Raw genomic sequence first — 22,551 nt, 5'->3', positions numbered from 1 at the left:
GCTGACTGAATCATGAGAAGGTTTTTGGGAATTTAAATGTCACTGAAGTGAAAGAGAAAGGATATGGGCAAATACTGAGACCATTTGACAGTAATTCTGAACACTAATCCCTTTCTTATCTTCAGTTTGTAGAAGACTATGAACCTACCAAGGCTGACAGCTACAGAAAGAAAGTAGTTCTGGATGGCGAAGAAGTTCAGATAGACATTCTGGACACAGCAGGACAGGAGGATTATGCAGCTATCAGAGATAACTATTTCCGTAGTGGGGAAGGGTTTCTTCTAGTCTTCTCAATAACAGAGCATGAATCCTTCACAGCAACAGCAGAGTTTCGGTAAGTAGTTTCTCTCCCAGACAGAGAGAAATACCTGGTTCCTATGTTGCTCTGACAATTCTTTTTAAAAGCTATAGCTCTTCATCCTTTGTCTGTTACCGTTTTCAAAAGTGGCAACCCAACTGTTTTGCTCTCACTAACTGGTAACTTAAACCACGGTATCCAGCCTCTGGCTCTAGTTGTCTTCATGCCTTCAACTTCTGAGTACGTTACACCAGCAGCAACTTCAGGCAAGTAACAGATTCTTGGACTCCTAAAACATGCGTATTCAAGCCAATTTTTAGTCTTTGTGGATGTGAAGTTTAATTACCTTAGAGCAGTACTTTTGGAATTAAGTCTGCCTTTTGGCCAGGTTTCAGACACTGTATTGCTTACTGCTAGAAGCAGGTGCTCTAAGGAAAGGAAGGATTAGCCTCCACTCTCAGGTGTGGATTGGTGCCAAATAAGGGTTTGCAGCCAAGCAGTACTATTGTAGACAGATGTATTCCTAGAAAGACAAATACTAGTAGTAAATGCTTCCATTTTTGTTCTTGGGATTAGCAGTTCTATTGTAAAAAAAATCAGTGCCAGACTGAGCACAGAAACTGCTTGTGTAGTGTAAAAAAAAAAAACCAAAAAACACCAACAAACCCAAAACCCCCCAAAACAAGGTGTTCAATCCATTGTTCTAGTCTCAGAACTCATGTAGCCAGGTTCTTTGGGGCAAGTGTTCTAACTCTTATTTGATAATAGCTGTTGTCTCAGTGTAGAAGGTAATCCAGAGATTCTCTAGGACAGCTATAAAACTTCCCAAAACATAGGGAAAGTATTAAGAGTGCCTTACGTTTGCCAGAATAAAAGCTCTTTATTAGTCTGGCTTATGTTCACTTTGCTTCAGTGGTACAAGGTTAACAGATACTAATTGGTAATGCTAGTGCTAAGGTGGACACCTGTTTCTAGGGTTTTCTTAAAGCTATGGCAAACTCCCCTTGCACTCTAGGACTTTGGTCCAGGTTCTTAATATATTATACTGTTCCAACAGTAGTAGGAGACTTCATAACCTTAAGAGGTATAAAAATATTGTTCCTCTGTCACAATACTTTTGTGACTTTGCTAGACTTCAAAAGGCTGACAGCCACAGGGGACAGAAGCAGAGCTGTTCTGCTCAGTTTGCTTTAACTGGAGCACTTAAAGGAGCTAAACAGTTGTACTGTTGTACGACTGTGAAACTGAGTACTTGGACTGTTCCTAGTATAAAATTGAGGGAAAAGTCAGATACCACTCAAAAACAGGAAGAAAATGAGACCCTTGAAAGTACCCAGCCTGGGTTTTGGCTTGTGTGCTTAAGTGAAATATAAGGTTAAACCAAGGCTTAAGGCTTTGCATGAAAAGGAGTAGGAGTGTTTATCTTAGCAGTTTGTGGTTTTTGTCAGACTTCTGTAACTAGGTTAACTGTGTGTTGGTTCAAGATTCCAGCACAACAAAACAATGAAAAAGCAATGCTAGCCCTAAAGACGAGCAAGAAGGACCTAAAAGCTTTGAGATGGAGAATCTCCTGCTTTTCAATGGGTCAGAAGTAAACAAACAGTGAAATTAGTTAAATGGAGTATTTAGTTAGGCTGACATGTAAGAACCAGCTCCCTGGAAAACTATTCCCATGGAAGGAGGGGGGAATGGGTAGTATGTCACCAGCATCATGGGCTAAACTACAGATTGTTATTATTGATCCTGTAACTTCCAGGATTCTTAAACCATGAAAAAGTTGAGTACTGAATGAACTATGGGCTTGTCTTTAAACCCTAGCTCTTCAGCTGATGCTATGCGTTCAGTGTTTGCTTTCAGTGCCTCTGTAATCTGAAAATGTGTGAAGGTACAGCTGAATGCAGCAGCAGGATGTCTGCTTCAGTGTTAACACTATTTTAGATTCTCATGTACTCTACATACATTCAGGTATTTTGTGGATGGAAAGTGCAAGCATCTGAAGTAGTGTGGTAACTCAGTGGGATGAGGGGGTGCAGCACCATGCTCATGCCTAGTTTGGCTCTTGTTCATAACAAAATGAAGCAATCTAAAAATAACTGTAGACTGGTACAGTTCTTCCAGCGTCCTAGATGGACAGCAGCATGTGTCAGTCTAGCTTCAAGCCATGTTTTACTTCAATAATAGCACAGACTTTGACATGCATCACACTGTCTCCTTTCCTGGATGGTGGTAGGTCCTTTTAGAATGACAAAGGATAGCTGGGTTAATGCCAATGGTTCAAACATTTTCCTGGAGTCTTTGAAGGAGTAAGGTGGCTAGCATTTTAGTTCAGCACTATTTAGTAACTCTGTCCTTTGTGTAAAGTTTAGGTAGCCATTAAGAATCATCTCTGACAGCTACTTAGGCTCTTCCCAACCTACTGCTTTGACAAAGCCTTGATGTTGCTCAGACCTGTATTGAGGTGGGATGTAGACTGGAAACTGAAGATCGTGACTAAATGCCAAGGTGAAACTTGCCAAACAGGGCACTTGTGCTCTTTTCCTCACTGAGGTGTGAACTCCTGTTGTGACTTGCTCTTCTGCCATACAGTTCTTCTTTATTAGAGCCTGGGTAGTAAACTTACCAACTAAATGGTAAAACTGCCTTCTTGGAAGTGTGAGGCTTTTATTAGTGTAAAGTTTATAGCATTACTATGTTAAACTTGGAATAATTTTAAAGTGTGTGTTCAACTGTTGGGAAATGTACTGTTGTAAACACCACTTGATCCACTCCTGATAAGGGTGGGTCTTTGCTACTACTAACACAGATTTTTATTTTGAATACCTGATGCATTAGGGAACAGATCCTGCGTGTGAAGGCTGAAGAAGATAAAATCCCTTTGCTGGTAGTGGGAAACAAATCTGACTTGGAAGAGCGCAGACAAGTACCTGTAGAAGAGGCTAGAAGTAAGGCAGAGGAGTGGGGTGTGCAGTATGTAGAAACCTCTGCCAAAACTAGAGCGAATGTAGATAAGGTAAGACAAATGGCATCTGCTCAATTAGAACGTTACTACTTGTTTAGTAGCTGAGTGACTAATTCTTGACTCTTGCTGGGACAAAAGCAAATCCACAGTTGGGCTTCTGAAAGCCTAGGTTTTAAAAAATCAATGAACTTACTGGAATGCGTACACTTAAGCAAATACCTGGCTTAGAGGAGCCAGAGACCCGGTACAAGTTAATGCTATTGTCTTGTTTTAACTTTTTGTACCTGAACCAATAACTTTCCAGTAGTACATTGGGTAAATGGGTTTAAGGATTCCTTGAAGTATGTTATTTTGTTTATAGGCTGTGTCCTATTATTGTAACAGCAATAAATAGCAAGCTATAATCACTTACAAATTGTTCCCCCTTCCCTGCAAAGCTACATATGGTGTGGCTAATGTTAAAGGTTTCATTCTTATTTTCTGCCAAAACTACTTTGAATTGTGAGAAGAACTCTTCTTGCTGTGTCCCTGTTCCATTTTAACTTGATTGTCTGAGACCAGCATAGACATTCTCAGCATGTTTCTGCTGCTGGCTTCTTGCATAAACGGTGGTGGTGGGTTATTCCAGAAGAGAGATGAGTTGTGACTATGGAGTGTTTGCCCAGTAGGGAAAAATCAGTTTCAAGCATCCCCTTCATTCTGTGTGTAGTGGGGGTTTCTTAAAGAAGAGGGTACCTTTTTTACTTCATAAATGCATAGAAGATGGTCTGAAATTACCGTTGGGCCCCCTAAGGACTTTAAAGGTGTGGCTTGGTAATCTGCTTTTTTAAAGATTACAAATTGTAAGCAGTTTTTCCTCTTTTTGGACAAAGAACATTTGCAGTTAGCTGTACTCTAAGTTCTTGTAGACAGCTTCCTGTTCTTCTAGTCTATATTAGTTTACTAATGGAAATGCTGTTGGTGCGTAAGTTACCTATAGGAACTCATTTATCTTATTCTTGGTTAAAACAGTGTATATGGAACTCTTGACTTGAGACCTTTTGGTTATAAAGGACATAGCACAATTTAAACTTGGTAAAGAACCATTCTGACTTGTGGAATGTTATTAAAAGTCACGCTGTCAGATGTATAAACTGTGTGATGTAGTAAAACATGAATACCTAGACTTGCTTTTGCCTATGAGCTGTCTCATGTGACTAGAAAATGCCTAGCCTGTTTTATACTTAACTCGCTTTCTGATCAGTTTGGATTAACAGCAATGTAGCAGTGTCTGGAGTATACTAGCATGGTGTTCTAGATGTGCTCTCATAGGCCTTCTCCACTACCTTGTGTGACATACTACTTATCCTCTATACAAGCACTGTTTTGTGTATGTTAAGACAAGTTATCAACCATTGTGATTGTGCATTGACACTGTAGCAAAATAAAAAAACCTTAAGAGGGTTTTGAATTATAAACTATTCTATTTCTGATCAGTAGTGTGGTCTTGTTTCCAAGTATCAAAGACCTGTGTAGCTCCTCATTTAAAAAAAAGCCTAACTCAAGAGCGAGACACTAAGCTCTTGTCCTGTGATCCTAAAAATATTTTTTTCCAATAGCTCTCTACAGTAAAACAGCTATTGCATCTTAAATGGTGTGCACCTGGGCATCAGGCATACAGGGGTGAAATCAGCTATATTTTGAAGAAAACAGAGTAATGACTTTCTCTGAATCTTTCTTAAAACATAGTCTGAGAATTTTTTGTGCTTCACACTGTCACTTGAATGCTGCAGCTTTTTAATTATAAAATGGGCAGAATACTACTGAGCAGAGTGTGCTTGTAACTACATGAAAGAGCTGGACTAAATGCTTTGCATAGTTAAGAAGAGTGATTTGCCTGGAAATGTTTGCTAGGCACAGACAAATGTTCTCATGAACTACTTTTGTGCAAGACCAGTACTCAACAAAAAGCTCTTAAAACAGGGCTGTTGAATGACTCAGTAGACAGGTAAGATTGTCCAACTTCTTGCCACTGCTTGACTTGCTACATAATTCCTATGTTGAGTTTGTCACTGGTATCTGTGTCTAGATTCCTGCTGTATTAGGTACAGTGTGGTGCTACATCTTTATTTGCTGCTGAATACAGTATTTTTATCTGCTTTCTGGTGGAAGATTTTGTTTAATCTTTCTTTATTTTTCCCTCCTAGGTATTCTTTGATTTAATGAGAGAAATCAGAGCAAAGAAAATGTCAGAAAACAAAGACAAGAATGGCAAGAAAAGTGGCAAGAACAAGAAAAGCTTTAAAGAAAGATGTTGCTTACTGTGATGCTTGGGAACTGTAAATATCTATCTACAGGTGGCATGGATAAGATACCACTAAGGATATAGGGCTGGATTCATGAAAGGAAGTCTGTATTGACTCCCTGATCTTTTGTTTTGCATATCACACCTTCAAAATGTGAAAACAGAACTTTGAAACCATTTCTGGTATCCAACAAAACCTATGCCTACTTAAACTGAAATGGGCGCCGTCTTCCCAGTGTCTTTCAAAACTAGAAACAGTTTCAGAACTGCAATCCTTCTGCTTGGTTATACAAAGTACTTTCGTATTAATGTCCTAGTTTACTGTAATGTTTCTTTGAATATGTTTCTCTTGAACCTCTACTGGCCTTAACAAGCACAGCTGTTCAGGTTCAAACATTTTTTCTCCACTGTTGCTGCCCTCCTTGGTGATGCAAACTGCAGAAAAGCTAGATGACATGTGGTAAAGGGTTTGAGTCTCCATCTTCTGTTAGTTGTCACTGATATTTCTTACACTGAAATCTGCTGGCTTCCTCCACACACTCCATGTAAGAAATAGCAACTGACACTTGAGAGTCAACTCAAAACAAACTTTCTTCCCTGTTCTGTTTAGTCAATACAGCATTCATGAATCAAGCCTATGGACTCAATTCAGACTTATTTAGGCAATGCAAAAATTGATATTTAAATACTGGCTAGATGCATTCCCTGCTGGTCTGTCTTCTCATCCTTAAATTAGTGGTATGGGGTGAGAAAATGACTGTAAGACTTTCTTCAAAAGGAATAATATTGTCACAATCTTCTTGAAATGCTGTCCTGGGTTTCTTCCATGTATAGTGGCTAGACTCAATTTCACTCACTCTACATCCATCATCCTTCCCCTCACTGGTACTGGAATGGTGGAAAATCAAAGTGTTGATTTCATTGGTTTTGTTTATATTGGAACACTTGTGATCATGTTGGAAAAGTGGGAACATCTCCATCTGTCTCTTGTCTTGCTGAAGATGAAAACTTTGAGTAAGGATGGGTCACATCACACAATCGTGACTTGAAATAGGTGAGGCATACATGCTACCTCTCAATGATTAGCTGGCTAGTGAGTTGTATGGTGTCAAAGCAAATGAAGTTAAGCAGTTACCACATCTGTTACTCACTGTTAATTTTATATGTACTATTTCTGATGCACAGCAACCTAGCACATGGAGATGCATGTTGAGTTTTGCTGTCAGTTATGCAATGGTGGTCATGTATTGATCAACAAAACCCAGACTAGAAATGGAAAAGTCAGTACTTAGCAGGTCCTCTTGTCAGCTGACTGAACTGAGCTTTCTGATGCGGTTTAAGTGCAGTTGCCAAAAACCCCTTCTGTCACTGTTGTGGAAAGTAACTGTCTCTTCCGACTGGAGTCTCTCAATGAATTACGGCTATCTTCTGTTTTGAAGGAGTAGAGAGACTTAAAGCAGTGACTGTATCTTGCTTGTTAACTGCATGCTTAAAACACAGTTACTTGGTGAAAGGAATATGCTATGTGGTTGTTCAATGAAGCACACTACAGCACTAAATTAACAAATAGTGTTTTTTCTTGAGGTGAAGGAGTAGCGAGTACTGTTCAGTAAATAGTATTGTAATTTGAGGTTGAAAAATGTTATTTAACATGTACTAGATTGCTCTTGTGCATTCTATCTCTGAACTTTGAAAAAAAACCTAAGATGTGTTAGACATCAGAACCTCTGTTGCTCTGAGGTTTCACAAGGACTTAGCACAAACTCATTGTCTTCCATAACTAGTTCAACTTGTCAGGCAACTCATTGGATTGGGGAAACTGTACTAAATAAAAGGTGCTGTAATCTTCATTCTTGTCAAGTTAAATTCCTTCTTTGTTAATTTTAACTTGTATGTGCAGAAAGAATGGTTAACCAATTCTGGAAATATTTCTCTTTGAATAGTGTAATTAATTTGTATTACAAACCCAGTTTGACAATACAGTTTTGAAGCAGAGGCTGGGAGCCTGCTGGCTTACAGAACTTGTCACTTGAGCTGTATCACCTGTGTCTAAAGCCTAAGCACCTAATGGGATACTTGGAGCTGTAACACTTCTAACAAAGTTTCCTCTTGAACTTCCATGGATAAAGTCCATTTTTGAGTGCACATTGTGCATACAGCAAATGAATGTCTGCTTCTGGAGGAAGGCAACTCACTTAGGTTTGGTTTTAGTTGACACCTAAAGGTTAAGTCCTTAATTAACCTAAAGGATAAATGACAGCTGAGTTCACATTACGAGCTTATCTAGGTCAAGCCCCTCTGAGGTGGATTGTAAAATGTGACTAACAAAACTGACTAAGCTTTCCTTAAAACTGAATAAGCTTTCATTGCTATATGAATAATGAACTTGGCAAAGCTCACAATGAGCAGCTCAGCTGTATTGGCTCAAGAGACTTGCATGCTTTGACCTTTGATTGCTTTAAAGGTTAAAGTACCTTACAGTATTTGATAAGACAAATGAATTTCTACTCAGAACAGTGAATCTCCCACTGATGTTCTTACAGTCCATGTGCTGTTCTCACTCAGGTTATTTTTTAACTGATAAAGCTCTACCACTGAGGTGGGCTTACTTGGAAGAAGGTGCTTGCTGTTTCATGGCTTGATACTGCATTTCTTCAGTGTTCTGTGCTTGTCACCTTTTCCAGAAAGACTAGGCTTGGAGACTAAATACAGCAGCTTTTAAGTATTTCTCTGTACTTGTGACAAACTTCAGTTTAACTTTCCAGTTACAGCTGAAAACATGATAAACAAGGCAGCTACTTCATAACAGTAGGCAACAATTATTCTGACTTGCACCAGGAAGGCAATAAAACTGCTCCCCTGGACTGGAGTCCTGTTGCCTTCACCTCATATGGTGGAAGTGCCTGAATGTATGCCCTTCTAAATAGGGCAATACAATTTGAGGGTCCTTGAATGAATGACTTCCAGATGTGTTTCACTGGGCATCAATGGACATCAGCATCAGGTGGGTTAACTAGAGAGAACAAAAAATGGCACAGAAAAATGCTTCCTGTGAGCAAAGGGAGCTTTGGCACCTAATGTAAATGAGTACTTGCAGATCAGGTACATCAAACAAAGAGGATTTCGGCAAGAGGGAGTGTGTGGCTGCCTGCTAGCCATGCTGTGTAGTTGAGACAACTGAAGGCTGTATCGAAGCTGATATATTCTAGCAGCCTTTGCACGTTGGGTAATTAAAGACCAAGACTTCTCTTCATCAGTATAATGTGCTCTTAATCTTTCTGGAGCATGGCTGTAGGCAAGTAACTGGATGTTTGAAGCTGGAGGTCATGTGAGACTTGACTATGCATTTGCACTTAAGCATTCAAATATTACATAATGGCTTAATATAAAGTCAGGGAGCTGTTTCCTGCCATATGCAATTTTCTGTATGTGGCTTGTCTGTGGGTATTCGAGTGCTCCAGTCTTCCTTCTAGTTTGAGCAAACATGTATGAGACAAGCGCCCATTATAACGGGGGCTAAGTCATTATATGAAATTCTGCTTCAGAGAACAGGTTAAACTCCAGGAGTGCAAAGGCAGACTTGACTCCTTTTTTTGGCAGAGCATATCTCCAGATGAGAGTACAGATGCAGCATGAAGTCTAACTTCAATGAACTGTGCCATATGTATTCTATACAGACTAATATGCCTTTACTGCAGTTTCTAGGTCAACACTTAACTTGATAAAGAGAAAGATATATGCATACATTTACTGGGCATTAAACTTCAGTAATATGTTAATAGCCATCTGAAGTTCCAGCTGAAGCTTATCTGGCTAATGCAATGCTTAAGAATACTTTAGGTCTAAGGCACAAAGCTACAATCTGGAATGTAGTAAGAGGTGGGGGGGAAACGCATCTAACTAAATGCTCACCAAGATCTTTTAAAGCTTTCCAAAGTGTTAACCCAGGACTTGGGGCTGACAGGTCTATCAATTCTTGCTCAAAAAGAGGGTCCTGTTTATCAATTCAACTCAGAGCTTATGTAGACAGAAGCTTTCTTTAATTGCTTTAAGCATATGTTGCAATGTTCACCTCCTGTTGACTTCATAGTTGGGAGAAGGAGGGAAGAGGAACAAAAAAGCTATGATTTTTTCACCATAATCTCCACACTTCATGGGAATAGCAGGTGTTCCTCTTGGGAGGGGAAGGTGTTATCTCTAACACCATGAAAGAGGTTTAGCATAGAGGAAGTAATTGGGGTTGCAAGATTTAATAAAACTGCCTCTAAACTATGTATGCTATACTATACAATGTAAATTTCTTACATAGCTTCAGAGCTTTGTCTAACTTGCACAAACATTTTTAATGTCTATAAAACTCGTCACTTTTCATTATCATGCTAATACAACTGTTTTGTATTACTATTGATAATAAAAAGAAAAACAGGCATAATATTTGTTTGTTATTTATTTTTACAGCATTCTAAAAGCGTGTCTAATCCCCAAATTCTTTAACCAGGCAACTGCTGACTTAAAGTGTCTGGAACTAACCCTTGCATCAAATCTGTAACGTGATTATATTACAGACTGTGGGAAAGGAGGGGAGGAGGTGACTGAGGACCCCATCATTGGTTTTCCTGAAATGGTCTACGTATGTTTCAGTACTGAACTGGTACAGTAGTTTGATTCATTCATAGTTAATGTTTCACAACCTAATTGGATTAGACAGCTTGTATCAGCTGTGTAAATGACAGAGTTGCTTTCCTCTTTCTTCAGTCAGTCTTGTGGCTCAAGTAACAGAATAAGCAACATAGTGTGGAAATACTGATCCTTAGTCTCCTGAGTGTGCTAGAGTCCATTCTCTGTTTTGGTTTGTGATGAACAAACTGCAGCAGAGAAGCTGAGATGCTTCTGAGGCAGGATGGTTCAGGACAGACTCACTGCACTGTTATGCCACTTAACTTGGAGTGGCATAGAAATGGGATTCACAGTAAACTTTGGATGCAGGTTCTGCTGCCGCTGCTGTGCAAGTTGGAAGCAAAACATCCCCTTGCTGGTGACTTCTGGCCAAGCATTACAGCAATTTACATAATCTTGTTTACATGGTGTTTGCCCTGTGTTTCAGATTGCCATGGTGGCTTACATAGCTCTCCTTTCCAGTGAAGTAATTTTCTTTAATATTCTGCAGCGGAGAAAGGGTAGCATGAAAAGTGTTGTGTAGGAGGCAGGAGAGGGTTCTGAGCACAGCAATATTACATAGCCATACCTAAAGCCCAGAATGGCACCTTTTTCGTCAGATGCCTTGTGGATGCTTGTGAAGAACAGGGCTTCTTAAGTTGCAGCAGGATGAAACTAGAGAATGATTGCACGTACATAGCTTGGTTAGCTTGGTTTCTGCCTTCATACTTGCCTGTGTTCTGGCCCAACCCGAACACTTAACTGATGTGGTTTCTTCTGTGTTAAATGCTCTGCGGGTTCCTGGGCTGGTACAGGCACCTCTTCCTGAGAACTGTTGGCTCCATCTCGTGGCTTTAAGAGTTAAAGCTCTGCCATGGAGAGGAGCTGTTCAGCAGGCTGGGACGAGCATACAAGTAGCTGCTATTAATCTGCTACCTGAACTACGGGTAGAAATCCATGCGAACTAGATTCTTCTGGTCTTGTTGCTCTGCTGTATGATTCTGTCATGCAGTAAGAGACCTTGTTCTAAATTAAAATTTTCCTTTTGCATGCAAATGCTAATGTTAATTCTTGCCTAAACATTCTAGTGTGCAGCAGAACACCCAATTTCTTATAAGGATGGTGGCTTTACGATTTCTATGGCATTAAACCAGTTTGCATTGCAAGTGTAAGTTTGTTCTGCTCACTGAGCACCGATTTGCATGCCAGAAGGAATACTTATTGTTTCATGGGACTGGGCAGTATTTCGCAAAACACTTTGTTTCTAAGGGTGACTAAAGATGCTGTTTTTTCTTTGCAATATAAAGCCTTATTTGGGGCTGGGGGGGCAATATCCTATTTAAAAATCTTTTTTTTCCTTGCCCCTCAGTCTCTCCTCCCCCCAAACTACAAGCTACTTAGTGTCTATTGTGGGAATACAAGGGAAATGCCAGCAAATGGCCCCTTAAGCCTGTAACTCTAAAGGGGTTGGAGGTAAAATGCTGAGGTGAGGCTGGGACCGTATGCTCTGCAGTTGCCTTCCTGATAAAGTTGATTAATCTCCAGAGTTTACAGTAAGTTCTCTTCAATGTGCTTTGTTACTTGGCTTTGAGGCAGAATCATGTTTTTGATATAATCAGAGTTTATAGTTTGTTTTTAAAGTCTAGTGTTCAGGGTATTAGAGGCTTTATGCATGTTGGCTTCATAGGCCAAATACCAGAATTCAAGGACAAACTTGTGCATACATGTAGCATTGAGAGACAAGGAAAGCTACTCCCTACTGTTTAATACTGCTCTGTTTTGGTTTTAAAAGGAAAACGCATACAACAAACTGAACTTGCTGTTTGGATGAGTGTTTCTCAACCTGTGGTCTGTAAGAGCGCTCTGTAATGTGATTACCCTCCCCACAAAGTGATGGCATTACACTTCTATAGGTGTAAACAAGGAAAACAACTGTGGACTGGGGGAAGGAGTAATTATTTAAAAAATAGCCAAGTTCTTTCTTGCTTCTAAATGAAAACCAACATGGCAACATTGCCCAAGGTAGCCTGCAGTTTCACTCCTAAAAGTTTGTCTGTCTCTTCAATTTTAGAAGAGCTGATGAGAACCTGAGAGAGATGGTCCTGGTCAGACACAGACCTCCCTCCTTCGATCCTTGCCCAGAGTGACTGGATTCAGAAATCAGAAGTTAAAACTTTGTTTCCTGCTTGGGGGGTGGAGCTATGAAAATCAAAACCTACTAGGTTGCTGAACAAATGCCTGCAGGGTGGACTAAGTGTTTGGTTTTAAATACGGTTATTCTTCTAGTTAGTGCCCTGGTTTTGGCTGTGGAAGAACCTCTTTCACTCTGGGATCTTTGTTTTCATTTCTTTATAGGCCTGTTTGGTTCTTTGTCCTTGGATGTTCATCTTTACCCCTAGGGTTTCAAATCTTCCTGGTTTTACGCGGGTTCAGACAGCTTAACTAAACATGAGTCCTTCTTTCCTTTCACTCCTGGTGACTGTACTCTAATTAGATGCTGAGCAGCGCCACCGGATGACAGGCACTCACATCACCAGCTATGGTCAGCTGCCCCGTTCCAGCTCTGAATACTGCAGGACAACGGAGAGTGAATCAGACTATGGGAAGAACAACTACCCACAGAAGGATTATGAGCACTAGGAGAGCTGGACACTTCAGACTGCTAATGAGAGCTGCTTCCTACCTGAGGAACAGCAGCAGAGCAAGTGATTCACCTGCTCCTGCAGCCAGGTTAGAGCTTTCTTATGTGGTACCTTGAGTAAATCCATTTAGTGATGATGGTAGTGCAGCAAATAGTTGTGGAGCAGAGGGTAACACCATGCCTGTTTTGAGTTGTTTTGATTTGCCTTCCCCCCCTTCCCCTCCCTGAACAGTATGGAGGGAGGAGGGCAGGCAGAGCTTCTCCTGCGTGGGAATAAAGGCCACATTTGCAGCTTTGCCTCAGGAGCTTGAAAACCATAAGTCAGGCCTCCAAAACTACATTTGGTTTAGAAATAATGAGATGCTTTAGAAAATGAACTTGGAGTTCTCTTTCACAGTCTTTTTGTTTCCAAGCCTTTTGAGTGCACTTGCTTCATGTTTGCAAGCTTGCTTTCTTCAACAATGATGGTAGAAGTATTTTTTAAGTGAAAACAAAGATGTTCTTATGCTTGCTGATTCCAGCACCTGGGGCATAAATTTTCAAATACTGTGGCATTTGGAGAGGAATGGAGGCAGGACACACAAAACACTCCACTTTAAGCCCCATTTCCGCTGGATCACCATCCTCCGCAGTAGGAATCTGAAGGATTGCAAAAGCTGAAGCATAAGGACCCCCCGTTGGTGGTCCCAGTGTCTGTCTTGGCAGCTTGCCAGAAGCCCAAGGGATGCACTTAATTTTCTTTATTCATTAGCATATTTTTAATCAAACCCATCAAACCACAATGTTTCCACATGTCTCTCCCATGGCAGATGAACAAAAATAGGTCAGTGCTCAAATGCACCTTTAACACACTGCAGTTCTGCAGATCACTCCCCTTCTATAGTTGCAGTTGGAGGGCAGCAAATGACCTGTCTTCTGCACCTGGTGAAAACTTGTGATGAAGACTTCACTTCTCTCCTGAAAGAGGAAAGCACATGGAGTTTGTCCATGATACAGACACTTTTCATCCGCTGCCCAGTCAGAGGGCAGGAAAAGCAGCATCTGAATCCTCTCCAACTTAGCTTCAAGTTTACGGCATTTGTTTAATGTTAATTTCTAGTGAATAATCAAGCAGGTGCAATGTCCAGGGCTGAATTCCCTGGCCCTAATGAAGTTTCAAGACTGCTTACACCTAGTTTAATAATAGGCTTTTTACATTCTTGTCACCTGTAACCTACCTTCATATACCTCATGCTGCCAACCCATCTCTAGCCAGGCAAGGAAAATGTTGCAGTGTTGAGATCATGTTCACACTTGCAGCTGAGACGTGTCTTGCCTTGTTTCTTATCTCTGAATTGTTCATAACAAGAGCTAAGTAAAAATTACTCTTCATGTTTTTTACATGAGCTTTCAAAGTTGGTTACAGTGTTCTGGGTGGGGTGAATATTGCATCAACACCAAGTTAAAACTTATCTTTTGTTCTTTTTTGGAAAGAAATGGGGATATAGGTTCCAGGGGAACAGTCTTCCCGATGAGACAAAAATCAAGTAAAGTCCAAGGTATTAAATAGGTTTAGAGCATTTGAAATGCGAGTCTATGACAAAGGGATGCATGCTTTACTTTCTCTTCTCTCATCCTAAGAAAACCCAGGACTTTGCATTAAACCAGTTGATGAAGACCTATCCTGAACATAGAAATTGGAACGGGCTCGCAGCCTGTTCCTAGCTGTGGAAAAGCTAAGGAAGTAAAAGGCGAAAAGCTCTGCAGCATCCGGGCCCATTTCCAAGCAGCCCCAACTCTCCTGGTAACCCTTTCCTGCTGACAATGCCATCACCCCAGACAGGCTGCAGCAAGTGATGCACGCACGGAGCAACCCCTGCTTCCCTCTGCTGCCGGGAGATTCTCCCTTTCGGTCGTCACATGCTCCTTTGCAGTTCCTCTTGTTTTGAGAGCTAACCCAAGGGGTGATGGTAGGAAACGTGTCTTAGCAAAATTGTGCTAGGCGTTTCCTGCTAGGAAGGCCTTTTGCATGTATTTTTGTGTCAGAAGCCCAATATACATATATAAAAAACCTCTAAAGGCTGGAAGTGCATAGTGAGAAGGTGAAGTCTGTTCTGCTGTATACTGCTCTCTGCCAAATAACAAAACATCCCAGCTGTGGGGATGGGGACCTGTTTACTCCTTCCTTGTTGCATGCCTGTAATAGTTCACAGCAGCAGACATGTTACGGGAAAATACTCTGCTTCTATCCATTTACTTTTCTATTCATTCAGCTCTTCTACTGCTGTAAGAACAGTCTCCAGCGACTGGTATCAATCACTTGTTTACTTTCAAGTCTTAATACATACAGTTAAGTGTTTGCTTTGTCTAAATCCACCCTTACTTACACCTGTATTCTTTTATTGTTCTTTAACAGCTACTGTTAAACAAATTCAGCCCTGTTACATAGACAGAAGATAAGTTACAGCAGGACCGATCTTGTTACAGGCTCAATCCTGCACGTTTGTGCCTTGTCACTTAACAGAGGGGGAAGAGTCACTTGGCAACTTTAACTCATGATCTCTCTGCTCTCCTGTAATGCCCACTCCTTGGGCAGACCTGGATCTGTACAGCGTTTATCGCACAGTGGTTTGGATTCTGGGGGAGCTCCATCTGTTACTGCTTTGTGGACTGTTAGCATGGCTACGGCAGCACTGTTTTGGTTTGGGGGAAGCAGGCTTACAGAAGGTCTTGGGCATCACCGTGGAGTGTTGCAATGCCTGTTCTTGGCAGCCACCACAAACTCCAGATCTTTGCCTTTCATAGTGAAGTTTCCTGTGCCATGCATAGCCTCAAAATGGCAGCCACCAAAACCAAGAGGCTGCTTTGCTGCTTGAGCAAGTGATGGGGAACACAACTTCTTAAATCTACCTTGCCTGGGGGCTGAGGATCCCTTGGGCTTCACAATTTAGGCTCTCTCTTGGCTTTCTTCCAGGAACAGAGCGTGGGTCCGTTCTTGCAAGGGAAGGGCAGGGTAGTTGGCAATGCGGCAGTGTTTTGTATACACTACACTCAGTGCTCAAAAGGCTAGTGCTGAACACAGGGAATTTCACATGGCTTAATTCCCTTCTGCCCCAGGGAGCGTGTATGTCTTCTCTTCCAGCAGAGTGCACTTACCAGGGTATGCTCCATGCCAGGGAGGGGACTGCCTCTGTCCTCTTGAAGCTGGTCTCATGTGAATTGGCTAGTTCCAGATGTTTTGGCTAGCAGGGTGGGAGGCAGGGGGGCCTGGCCTTGTGGCTCTCTGAACTGTTTACCTAGAGAGCTGTGGGATCATGTTTCCTTCAGTCATGCACCGACTCAGCTGGAGGCTTGGAGAGTGCTCCTGTCCCAGCATCGCCCCATAGCCCGCTCCTTTTGAGAAGACCTGACCTGCCTCTCATGTTCCCTGTGACTCCTGGCAGGCAGGGAAGCCCAGCTCTTCTTTCATGAACTGTTGGACGACTGACTAAATTAAGGTATGAATAAAAATAGCCTACACCCATCCCCTCCACCCACCTTCAGCTCTTTTAAAAAATGGAAGAAAAAAACCCTATATTTATTGCTGCATTTTTGGACACCTGATCTGGAAGGTGGGCAGACTGAAAACACCTGCTGCATTGAGTCCTTAGGGAAGGAAGTCAGAGATGTTCATCTAGTCATTGTAAGGGACTGAAGTCCGAGATGGATGCTGCAGGCTTTACAGGGCTCGGAGGCTTTTGGCTGGACACTAAAGCCAGTGACAGGCACGTGGGCATCTTGAATATATTAGCGTGGAAGTCACTACCACATCAGATGTCTGAGGTTTCTTCGCATTTTGCTATGATGTAAGTGATTTTAACATATAAAGTCAATTAATGGGAGAAGGAATTCAGCATCAGTTAAAACCACAGATTTTACAGATTTTGAGTTGCACTAGCAGAAGTTGAATAAGGCAAAGCAGCGTCGTCTTTCTCCCTGAGCTTTTTCCTGACCTGCGTGCCCAATGTGGTTTGTACTGGGAGTGACAGGGAGTGGACATACAACAAACATTTCCCCAAAGTGGAAACTGTGTGCAACAGCCTCATTTCTCATAAGATTTGTCAAAGTAGTTCATCATGCTGTGGCCAATTGACTTTGCTGCCATCCAGGAAATAGGGGTAAATAGCACACAATCATACTGGTAATATTAAACAAAATACTCCTTTCCATTGTGACTGCACACCATTGGCATCTCTAGTGTCCATTTTGTGGTAGGGGAAATGATCTGACCCAAGGAACACCTAAGAAAATGAAATAGGAGCCCTTAGAATTGCAGTGTGAGCCATCATACCTAATGCTCACTTTTTATGTCATGATGAGACTATCTTCCCTCCTGCCAATACAGGGGTACTGTGATGCCTAAATAATTGACTATCTTAAATTTCCCCCTAACCCTGACATCTGGAAAGAGCTGTGGCTGTACAGAATACCATCTACTGCTAATTCTTTATACAGCCCTAGCACCTCTCACCCTGAAGGACCAGACCCCTTGAACTCTGGACCATGACCACCTTCCCATTCCCCCCAAAAGGACACAGTAAATGATCTCTTCTTAGAAAAGTCCAGCTGCATGATAGCAGCTGCTGCCTTATGCTCCCCTAAAGGGAAAGTGGGGCCTGTTTTGGGGTGTGATGGGACCAACTGGCTGCAAGTCTTGCATTTTCTCTGTATCAGTGCCCTTTGCTGCTCTTGGAGAGGTGGCCCTGCCGAAGAGGGTCCCAAAGGATGTGCAGCAGCCAAACACAGCCTCTGCTGGAGGGAAAATTTGTGCACGATTCAGAGCAAGTACCACTTTATAATAACCTCTAGTAAAGAGGAGCTGTGGAGAATAAAACAACTAATTGGGTCTGCATTGGGATGCTTTAGTACCCATGCTGAAATTTGGCGAAGGAAATGAAGCTCACACCTTTCACTGTTGCACACAAATAAAGCAGTATTTCCAAGGGATCTTTCACAACCAACATTGGTGAGGATTTATCACGGATAACGTCCAACCTGAATGCACCTGGCTCCGGTATGGGATCATCGGTGGTGGTTTTTTGGGGTTTTTTTTGTTTTTTTTTTTTTTAATATTCTGTTTTCAGCTGGAAATTACTGATGTGACCAAAGTCCGATTCCCTTCAGCAGTTTCTCCCTTCCTCCCCCCACCTTTTCGCACTCCCTGAGGTCTGACCATCTGGAAATCCTCCTCCACCTCTTCATCATGTGTGAATTTCCACCTAGGGCTGAAAGTGTCACTGTACTAAAGTGTGATGCATTAACACATTGAGGCAGAAAGCAGAGGGGAGTTGGGGATTATAACACTTCATGACCCACTCTGCAGTTGCTCTATGATTTAATCATCTTTATCAGCTTGTATCCTTTTCTTTGTATCCCTGTATCCTTTATTAAAATATTCCCATAACTTAAAAAAACCCTCTACACAAACAAGTAAAAAAAATAGTACCTTGTCTTGAGACTAGGATCAACTGAAAAAGGCAAATGTCTCAATGAGAACACACCTCACTCAAGCAAGCTGGGGGATCTAGATTGCTCTTTCACAATGAAGCTCACTCATGATCCGTATCTCTTATTGCATATTGCAAACTTGGGGTTCTTTCCCGCCAACCTCCATGCACATGATCTGAGCAATTGTAATTTTTATTTTTATACATATAAAAAGTATAAGCAGTAATAATGCTATCTTGTACAGAAATGAAACCAAGTCCTGCAAACTATGTGCCATGTTGGTTTATCCTTTTGGCAGAGTGGAATGGAAAATTCACTAGTTTGGAAGTCAGTTAGCTGCCTAGCCTCCTTCTAACTAAATACTGAGGCTTATTATGCTTCAAATAAATATATATATGTTTTTTTCTTTTGTGGCTTGGTTGCTGTAATCATCTTGGATGTAATAATGTTACTAGCCTCAGGGCTATATTTATTAAGATTTTAATTTAAAATCTTTCTGTCCTTCAGCATTTAAACAGAGGAAAACCCCATTTGGAGTAGCCAAAAAAAAAAAGTTCATCCTTTTCTTTTCATGTGTTCCCCTCCCCTAGGCCCTCTCTCTCATCTTTTAAGCAAAAAACCTAGAACAACGCACTTTCCTGTTGTAGCTCTACACCCTCCTAATACTTCAGTACCTGTGTAGGTTTGGTAGACCCAATGTCTGCTTAATATGATCTGTGTGCTCCTGTTCCTGCTGTCTCTGGAGCAGTGGTTTGTTTTCTTATCCTTGTATAATAGTACCGGTGTATTTCACAGTAGTATTTCCACATACTGTGATTTATTCTTAATAATGCTCTTGGTAAGGATCTAAACCACAGCAATAAATGTCGGGGGGGTGGGACTATTACTTAGAAATGGCAAAGGGCTGTGGAGAAGTTTTAGGGTTATTCTTTGTTAATAAGCTGCTCTACCTCTGAGGAGATCATGGCAACGAACTAATAGAATAAGAAGACCTCCTTGTAACCTGGGAAGTGAAAAACTCCCACAATCTTAAAACCCTTTTGAGGGGACATTTCAGCCAACATCTCAGTGAAGATGAGCTGTCACAGTGTACGTGCTTTTTCAGGTATTTTGGAAGAAATGGCAGATGTTAGTACCCAAGTCGTATGGAGTTTGCAATCTGGTTTGTTTTAATCTCACAGCATATTCAAGCTATTCCCTTGTGAGGGGACAGGCAGCGCTGACTTATAAATGATACATACTGAGCAGGACAGAAGGTGATTCAGAAATTTGTGTTAATAACCCTCTCACGTGATTTAGGAGTACTGGAACATCAGTGAGGGGTGGTAGCAGAGGTCCTTGCTTGTAGCTAATGTCAGTGTAGCAAACATGGAGGGTGAGACAGCCTGAACATACTTGCTAGAGGCCAGCAATGGCTAGATAGCACTGGGCAAATGACTGTAAATCATTTGGGCCAACTCTCAGCTGGGATAAATCGATAGAGCTCCACTAACTATGACAGTGCTACTGCTCTGCCCCAGTGGAAGATCCTCCTTGTGTGAACTGGGGGTCTTTGGTGCTGTTACAGGAGCCCCTTGCTTCTGGCCCCAGCAGTGAGTGCATAAGTTAATGATATCACAATCATCTTTAAAACCCACTCCAATGTTCTTGTGCAAACAGCCAAACTGCACAATAGTTTTGGTTTGGTATAACAAAAGACTCATGGAAACAAAACTGGGCAATTTAAGCATGAAGAGACAGAAAATTACTTTTGACATACAGTACCAAGGCCATGCTGTTAGTGTCAAGCTCCATGAAGAGGATGGATTCCTGTATGCTCCACTTAATTTCAAAGCAACTTACAGAGTGTAGAATGCTGTCATCCTCAACTTACAGCTAGTGAAAGTGGGGTAAAGAGGAAGAAATTCAGGCCTGAGCACAGGTCTCCTGGCTGCAGCCTGTCCCACAGGCAGTAGGAGTAGACACTTTCTCTACATTGTGCTGCTTGCTTGTAGAAAAGAGAAGGTGGCTTAGTTCAGGTGCTCATCAGGTGCTATTGATGATCTGTCATGAGATGACTTGAGTTTCTGTACCCCATTTCTCCCATGGCGTTGCAAAGGTACCAGATATTTTTTGCTATTGAGCTCCATCTAAAATTGGAGGGAAACGTTTCCATCTTGTCACCACTCCCTGACAATCACTGATTTTCTCAGGACAGCTGATTTTAGCATTGCTCCATCCTACCTTTCATTTTCCTGATCCATTAGATGTATCAATCGCAGCTGGATGTATAGGAGAAATGCACCAGCTGACTTCTAAATGCATTGCCTCAGTAAGTATCCTTCAAATTACGAGAAGTCAAGTTTTAACTACTTTGTTTACCACTTAAATGCAGATTTTATTTTTACTCACTTTGCTACTTTGCAAGGCTTTTGGTGTGAACTTAAACAAACATGAAAATCATGTTCTTTAACAGTATGTTAAAAGTGCTTATATGTTAAAAGTGCTTACCACAAAGCAGACACTTCTTTGTTGGGCAACCAGCAGAGCTTTTTCATGTTGTCTGTGTGTCCTCACCCGCCCCAACCTATTTAGGTCAATAGAAGCAACTTCAGAGGAAGTCACTGCCTGGTTATAAGGCTACGGTTTTGGACTGCAGAGGACAGACTGTGCAAGGAAAACAAGAGCACTTCTGGGCCGTCAACAAGCAGCAGATAGATTTTGAATATCACACTGGGGTATCCACCTGCTGGTGTTCAGTCCCTTTACTTCAGCAATTGAAGCAGATCCCTGAACTCGGTCCCTTTACCAAAGGGCACGCTGCTTTGTGCAGAGACCTGCCTGAGGCGAGGCACCTGGCGGCATCGCTTATGGTGCACAAGGTCCACCTGGTCTTCATTCCCCACAGCAAACCTGGGAGCTTGGATACAAACCTTCCCGGAGCACGAAGGGGTCATTGAAGAGGACCGATCGGCCAACATGTTGCCTGTGAGGTACCACCAGGTAGCTGAGCTGGGAGAGCTGGAGGGAGCAGGACTACAGCCACGTTAAAGCAGGTGCAGTGGGAATGGGAAGCTGAGGCTGTGAGTATACCCCTGCAACCCTCTACTGCTGCCTCCCCCATGTCCCCATCCTGCCTGACGCTTGTGCGAGGAGCTGGCATTCAGTAGGTGCTCTTCAAAACCTGTTGAGGGCTCTATTTTATTTCTTCATGACTCATCTTCCACATTCTCATTGCACCTGCTTTAGATGAGGAGTTCCCAGTTTGGTCAGGTCCTTTGTTTCTGCCTGCTACGCCCCCTTTTTTGAAGTGGCATTCAGAGTAGGACCTTTTTTTTAGAGAGAGCAAATGCCTGCTAACAGGCAGTTTTCAGTTAAAGAAGCACGGGCAGGAGCAAAGGAGCCAGATTAACATCTTAAGTAGGTTTTTTCATGAGTTAGGTCTACCTTTGCCAGTTCAGAAAATGTCCAGGTCATTCAGAATGGCATTTACTCACTTCATCTTCAATAGGTCTTTCTCTTCTACAGAATTATGGTGCTTTTGAAACATCCTCTGGTTTTGTTGCAGTCGTTTTAAAAGTAATAGTGCGTAACGAGGAAGCAGTCTGATTACAGATACATAATTTCATCTGAGGCAAAAGAATGGCATGAATACAAATTCCAGATAGAGCACAAGGCTCCCAGCCTGCCTCTGTAACTGTGCGTCTCAGTTTCTCTGTATTTCCAGCAAGACGACAATGGCTACCTTGTAAAAAGCTCTTTCAGATACGGGACAGAAGTATATACTTCAAGGTCTAGCCTTGAAACTTCTGTGGGGATAGCAATGCTCTTCTGAAGTGCCATTTAAAACAGATTGCGTTTCACTACGTGCAAAAATCCCCCGTGTAGATGCAGCTATATGAGCAAAAAAAAAAGTGCTTTTGCCAGTATAGCCTATTTTATTTGGGAAATGCTTGCAGAAAAAGATGCTTGTGCTAGTAAAACTTGTATTTGCTGGTTATCAAAGGAGAAGCATTTCTAGTGCAAACCGGGCCTCTTATATATGAAGCTTTATTCAGTTCAGCCATCAGTACAGTAAAGAAAATCCTTCCTCAAAGGGATTAGTAAGGTTACCTAATAGATATTATTAATGGTTTAAGAGCATAAAAGGTGCTTTAGCGATTCGTGAGGGGCTAGATCCTTTGCTAGCGTAAATTGTTATGGTCCCGCTGAGGGCATCATGGAAACACAGAGCAGTGAGGGAGCTGCCTTGTGCCATCGCTCTCTGC

At 41.8% G+C, this 22,551-nt stretch overlaps 1 protein-coding gene across 3 annotated transcripts in view; it reads left to right on the top strand.

Moving 5' to 3' along the window:
- The window catches only part of RALB (RAS like proto-oncogene B), a 54,127-nt gene extending 45,572 nt beyond the window's left edge, over nt 1-8,555 (top strand). For all 3 annotated transcript variants that reach the window (XM_059820189.1, XM_059820188.1, XM_059820187.1), the window contains exons 3-5: nt 126-334; nt 3,131-3,308; nt 5,444-8,555. In XM_059820189.1, the coding sequence (XP_059676172.1) occupies nt 126-334; nt 3,131-3,308; nt 5,444-5,563 (507 nt within the window). In that variant the 3' untranslated portion in view covers nt 5,564-8,555. The remainder of the gene's footprint in view (nt 1-125; nt 335-3,130; nt 3,309-5,443) is intronic.
- Nucleotides 8,556-22,551: the final 13,996 nt, after the last annotated feature.

This window comes from Gavia stellata, chromosome 8 (genome assembly GCF_030936135.1).
Source record: "Gavia stellata isolate bGavSte3 chromosome 8, bGavSte3.hap2, whole genome shotgun sequence".
Taxonomy (NCBI): domain Eukaryota; kingdom Metazoa; phylum Chordata; class Aves; order Gaviiformes; family Gaviidae; genus Gavia; species Gavia stellata.
The sequence above is the reverse complement of the archived record's forward strand: the minus strand, read 5'-3'. Positions and strand labels throughout refer to the sequence as shown.